The following is a 6,390-nucleotide window of genomic DNA, read 5'->3' on the forward strand; positions in this document are numbered from 1 at the left end:
TGTTAATTATGTTACTTGATATATTAAGTTATCAAAAATCAAATATAATTTAAAAATGTTTTTATATAAGTTATATAAAATAAATTTATATTCATTTCTTTAATGTTCTTTTTGATCATTTTACATGTTTTTTTGTTAAATATGATTTGTTCATCAGCTATCAACTAACTTATCAATCATTAACTAACTTATCAGTTACCAACTAGTTTATCGTTATAAAATTACTAAATTACCCACAAATACTTACCACAATATTCAATACATGTCAGTGTTCTTTTTATCTGCTCTATTGCTATCAACTAGTTTATTATTAACTCTCATATGGTATGGTATCAGAGTTTCTTTTATTTATTTATTTTAGAGTTGAATGTAATTGATGGATATGTCTGTATTTTTTTATAAATTTTTTTTATTATAAATTCTTTCCTCTTTTTAACTTCCATTTCTAGGGGTGTAAAGGATTTATAGACAAAAAAAAACTATAAAAGTGTTGATAAAGTTGTCCCACATTTGAAGAGAGATAAGAAAAGAAGGATGTAAATGTGTTATAAAAAGAGCGAAACGTGAATGAAATTTGTAACTTTGTCTTTTTGATGATAAAGTTTGAGGTGCATCCCTTTTAGTTTTACAAAGTTTAAGAGAACACCTCTTAAACTCTTAAGTTTTATAATTTATAAGAAAAAAAATTCTAAAATTTCATAAATTAACGGATGAGTTTGTTTTGAGCTTGATTCAAGTTTGAATTCCAACTTGATTCGAGCTTCAAACGAGCTCGAGTTTAAAAAAATTGAAATTGAAATTGAGTTTGAGTCGAGTTTTAGTTTTTATCTACTCACGAGTTTCGAGCTTGAAAAATGACTATCGAGTTTGAGTTGAATATATCAATACTCGAGCTCGACTTGCATCATTTACACCTCTATCATTTTCCTCCCATATTTGGGAGGAAAATCAACATTATTTTCTTTCACTTTTCCTTCTTAATTTTTTTTTTCTAGAACACAGTGTAAGTGCTTATCGGATAAGAATCTTTCCCATCACGTAAAACTCTAGGTCCTTCCTATGTTCATCCGAAAAATAAGTGATAGCCAGTAAAATACTTTCCCACTAAGGTGATGTTTGTTTTTAAAAGGTGTTGAAGTCTGATTTCACTTCTGATTTATAAGAGGTGGACCTGAAGTCTGAAATCTGGATCAGTAAGATTGTTTGTTTTTACATCTGGAGTCTGAAACTTGAATTGATCAAACTAGTGAAAAAATATATAAAATAAATATATATTTTTTTACAAAAGTATAAAAGAATAATAGTTTTTGCTAACAAATCTCTTCCAACCCTCAAAATATGAACCATATGATAGAAGGTGAATTAGAATTAAGAGGTATTAAGAGATATATTTACCACTTAAAATTTCAGAGAACATTTAGAGCTTTTAAGCTCTTATTTTAAAAATAAAACAAACGCTCTTAATTCTCAAATATCTGAACGAATCAGACTTCAGAGATACTAAGAAGTAATTTTGAAAAAACAAACAGATATTGAACATTTGGTAACTGAACCTTCTCAACATAAATCGTTTATTGATTTATAATAAAAAAAATTGATATAAAATTTAATTTCAAAGAGATGTTTTAATTAATGAGCAGAAAACACATGTTTCACATCTTCCTCAAGTTTGGTGTCTGGAAACTTTTTTAAACCATTAATATGGGGCCTTTGCTAAATGCTTATCCGGTAAGTGTTTACTGGGTAATTTTTTTTATCGGATGAACATGACAAGATAAAAAAATTTATCCGGTAAGAGCAATGATAAAGATGAAGAGTCTTACTTGGTAAGTGAGGATGATGACTCTTACTCGAGTAAGCGCTTACTAAGTAAATTGTTGCATACGATACCATTTTGATGATCTACAATCTTACCAGGTAAAATAAATTACAGTGTTGACTCCTAAGGGTAAGCATTTAAGTAAACGGTCCCTAAGTCTTGGATCTTTGGGAATCTTCTTTAGTAGTGGCGGATTTAGAATTTTTGTCTAGTGTGAGCATCTTTAAGGTAAATTAGAAGCTCACAAAGTCGTTCGATGTGTTTTTAGCCTAATTCCACCGTTTTAAGGGATTTTTTTAAAGTTTTTTTTGTTGATTTCAAGATATTTTTTGTTGTTTTGTTGATTTTGAGAGACTTTTTTTCGTTTTTTTTTTTTGGTTGATTTGAAGAAACTTTTTCTTAATGAAAATGTCATAAAAACTTGTTATGAATAACCCAAATACTACTGATAACCACTAATAACCCAAATACTGTTGAAGCAACGACTGCTTAGTAGCTTAGTTAAACTCATCTCCAACCGATTCTGCAAAATGCATAGTCAAAATAAAATATCATTAAAAAAAAACATTTACATTCAACCTCGATAGATTTTTCATTTTAGATAATACAACTTTAACTATATGATTAAAATATTTGATAAAATATTAATTTTCTTTTATAGACAATTAATTCCAAATACTGTTATTGACGAGAATAATAAGACTTTTACAACATTTCCAACCATACTCCCTACATTTTAGTTAATGTAGGGAGTTCTTTCAGTATCAAGAAAATCAACAGTATTTTCTTTCACTTTTCCTTGTTTTAATTTTTTTTTAAAACACAGTGTAAGTGCTTATCAGGTAAGAATCTGTATTTAGAGAATTTTATAAATTAATTTGTTTTAATTAATTTATAAACGTAGGAAGTCGATTTGAGACGTTATCTATATTTAGAGAATTTTATCTTCACTTTCTCCATTTCAAAAAAAAAAAAAAAGTTCCAAAGAATCTGTTGAAAAATAAAATTGGCTAAAATCTGGATTTGTCAATGTTAAAGAAGAAGATAGAGAGTATTATCTGGTAAATAAGGATGACGACTCTTATCTAGGTAAGTACTTACCCAATAACTTGTTGCATTTGATATGTTTTGATGTACTAAAATCTTACGTATCAAAATAAATTATAATGTTGAATCATATCAGTAAGCACTTACCGGATAAGCATTTGGGTAAATATCCCCTAAGATAGAAAATCTTCTAAAATAATATAAAGAAAAAAGAAAGTCTATTTTTTTTTTTCTTTGGTTACAATAAATAGAGTAGTTCAACAATTTATTACGCAACAAATTGAAGTTGAAAGCTTGATGACATTTATTACATCATTGAAACCTAACCTAAAATAAGTAATTTATGGTTGGAATTATTTTAATTATTTGGTAAATTTATCGACATTACTAATATTTGTTGTGTTTCAGAAAACCGAGTAGAAGTTGATTCACTTTGTCGGGAAATTGTTCCTGAACAAAATGAGAACCTTCGGGTAAGTATACGATTTCCAAGTTTGGTACGTATTTCTTGGCTCCGTTCTGTAAGTATTCCTCCATTCCAGGGATGTTGAAAAAGAAATCTTGTTTGCCTGTGATGAACAGTGCTGGAGCTTCAATTCTCAGATCATTCGGGTCCTGGTTTGGAGGTTCAACTCTCTCCGATAATGACCTGCAATGATTATCGAAATTGAAGACAATATAAAACCAGTGATGCAGAAAGGCTAAAAGAGGTCCGTCCCCATTAAATGAATTGTTTGGGCACATGGTTGATGTTAGGGGTACTCAAAAACTCGACCAATCCGATCAATCCAACGCGGAATAACTCAACCCGAAGCAACCTGATGTCTAATCAAGTTGTAAATTTTTTAAATCGTAGATATTGAGGTACTACTATTTGAACCCAATCCAACTCGATGAACCTGATCTATTTTTATTTTTTTGGATTTAATATGATTGTTGAATTTCTATTAATATATACATTAGACAATTACACTTTTCATATACACATATTTTCAATCTATTCACATCTCTATATAACTCATTCGTATATATATGTTCAGTAACTATGAACATATATATGTAAATTGAGAAAATTAACACTAAATATGATATACATAAGAATTATAGATAAGTTGTATCAAATGGTTGATAATGAAAAAGAATTATGAGTAGAGAAATAACATATTCAAGGTTAAAAGAATATTTTAATGTATCAAAGTATCAACCCAACCAACTCGATACAGTTTGGTTTGGGTTGATTGTACTTTGGTTTGGGTTAAGATTTCTCAAACCACAATCATTAGGTTGAGTTGTTCAAATGTCTTCAACCTGATCAATCCAACCCATGAACACCCCTAGTTGATGTAATTCAAGGCTTTAAACTTATAGAATTACAGAATAATCCATAAACTTGTAAAATGAAATATTGGTCGTTGTTTCGACATTTTGTGATATTTTTATCATTGTTTCACATAAAAATTAGTGAAATGCAAATTTTTGTGATGTTTTTATCATTTTTTTCTCATATGAAAGTTACTTATATGATGTTTCATGTTGAAAGTAGGTTTTCATAGCACGTATCTCAGACGATTATAACAAAACTGAAAACGAAAGTTAAAGAATATCTCGTAGTACTTTAGGTAAGAGATCTATGTGACGGTTTCATCTACATGTTAACATAATACATTCGATAAATTACCTGTAAGGAACTTGGAGTGCAGTTAAAAATCCAGTCTTCTCATACGAAGCACCATAAATCTCAAGATCCTCCTCCGTAAACCAAGGGGGAAGAGGAGCCGATGATTCCATCATGTCCATTATCTCTTGGTTTTCATCAGCTATAGGTACCTCACTACTACTGAACAAAATATAGATTTTTCTCACCACTGTTTTAGCATCAAATCGGCCGAAATCAGCTTCAGCTCTTCCAGGCTCCTAATAAAAATTTCAGTTATATTGATTAAATTTTACATTGGATAATTAAAGAAGCAGAGAGGGAGAGAAAAAGAGTGTGTACCTGCCATCTTCGCATGTAAAAACCTTCAGGGAGGGTTTGAAGTTGCTGCAAAGCTTGAGGGGGCATATATGGCACACCAATTGTTACAATTCCTGCAACTTTCTCTGGAAAGAAAATGGCAAATATGTACCCAACCATTCCTCCAAAATCTTTACCAATCACGAATACCTAAGAATCGATACAAACAAGGGTAAAATGGTCAGTATCATAGTTAGTACAAATATTTTCTGTAACAAAACACACACACACACACACACACACATATATATATATATATATATATACACACACACCTTAGATACGGCAAGAGAAGCTAGGATAATGGCCGTATCTGTAACCAAATTAGCGAATGATGTCTTCTCGGGTTCCACAGGGATGTCAGATAGTCCGTAACCTCTGTACTCCGGTGCAATGACTCTGAAACCGGCCTTTGCAACAGCAACCATCTGATGGCGCCATGTATACCATATCTCAGGAAATCCGTGAAGGAGAAGCACCACGGGCAATGATTCTGACCCTAGTTCTGCTACATGGAGCTTCAACCCGTCAACTTGGATGTAATTGTGCTTAATTTGATCCATTTTCACAATAAGATTGAAAAATGAAGACTAAAAAAGCAGGTGTTGGTTTGGGTTTTTGGGTTTCGGGTTTGTGCTTTTATATGGTGTTTTCAGAACCATAATTATTGTGATTTTTCGAAGATATTAATTTTCGAAGAATCAAAATCATGAGTAAGATACGCTATAAAAATATAATTTGATTTGGCAGTTGGCAGTTGGCACGTACATCTTCAATCATTTATTTTAGAGTAAATTATGGTTTTAGTCCTTGTAGTTTGTTAAAAATTGAAAATTTCATCCTTATGGTTTTTGAAATTGCAGTTATCATCCCTATGATTTGAGGTTAACTCCCATTTGTAAGTATGAGAGATTAAGGGGGCATTTGGTTTGACGGAACGATTTTATGCGATTTGGAATTGCAAGAATTTAAAATCTGTTGGCGTGTTTGATGGAATATCGTAATTTCAAAAACATACAAACAAAGATAGCCATTTTCAACAATCCATAGGGACCAAAAATGTAATTTAGTATTTTTTTTTTAAAATTAGTGCAAGTGGAATAAAAAAGGGAAAAGTACAATAAAAACCAATGAACTTTCTTGTTTGGAATGATTAAGTCCTTGAACTTTTTTTTGGAACAAATAAGTCCTTGAACATTCCAAAACATGTTATATAAGTCATTGGACAATTTTTTGGAACAAATAAGTCATTGGACATTCCAAAATATGTTAAATAAGTCATTGGATATTCCAAAAAATGTTAAATAAGTCATTGGACAATTTTTGTAACAAATAAGTCCTTGAACAATCCAAAACATGTTAAATAACTTCTTGAACTTTTATAAAACATGTTGGATACATTCTTATGACTTATACAACTAGTTAAAGTGGTAAAATAGTGAAAAAAAATCCGAAAAAAACCCAATGAACATTCATATTTTGAACGATAAAGTGGTAAAATAGTAAAAAA

At 30.3% G+C, this 6,390-nt stretch overlaps 1 protein-coding gene across 1 annotated transcript; it reads right to left on the reverse strand.

The window, feature by feature from the left end:
• Positions 1-3,104: 3,104 nt before the first annotated feature.
• LOC112526758 (AB hydrolase superfamily protein YfhM-like) lies at positions 3,105-5,628 on the reverse strand. Its single transcript, XM_025137173.1, has 4 exons — positions 5,156-5,628; positions 4,863-5,030; positions 4,545-4,780; positions 3,105-3,515 (listed from the first exon to the last, which is right to left on the reverse strand). Exons 1-4 carry the CDS (start codon positions 5,441-5,443, stop codon positions 3,254-3,256), a joined length of 954 nt encoding a protein of 317 aa, XP_024992941.1. The 5' UTR covers positions 5,444-5,628; the 3' UTR covers positions 3,105-3,253.
• Between the last annotated feature and the right edge of the window lie 762 nt (positions 5,629-6,390).

Source organism: Cynara cardunculus (assembly GCF_001531365.2).
Source record: "Cynara cardunculus var. scolymus isolate 2C chromosome LG 14, CcrdV1, whole genome shotgun sequence".
Classification (NCBI taxonomy): domain Eukaryota; kingdom Viridiplantae; phylum Streptophyta; class Magnoliopsida; order Asterales; family Asteraceae; genus Cynara; species Cynara cardunculus.

Excerpts from the sequence above, each read along its gene's own strand:
- LOC112526758 (XM_025137173.1), bottom strand. The coding sequence starts at position 5,443 with ATGGATCAAATTAAGCACAATTACATCCAAGTTGACGGGTTGAAGCTC. Across the intron at positions 4,781-4,862 it reads TTTACATGCGAAGATGGCAG|GAGCCTGGAAGAGCTGAAGC; the intron begins GTACACACTCTT and ends AATTTTTATTAG. Across the intron at positions 3,516-4,544 it reads GCACTCCAAGTTCCTTACAG|GTCATTATCGGAGAGAGTTG; the intron begins GTAATTTATCGA and ends TAATCATTGCAG.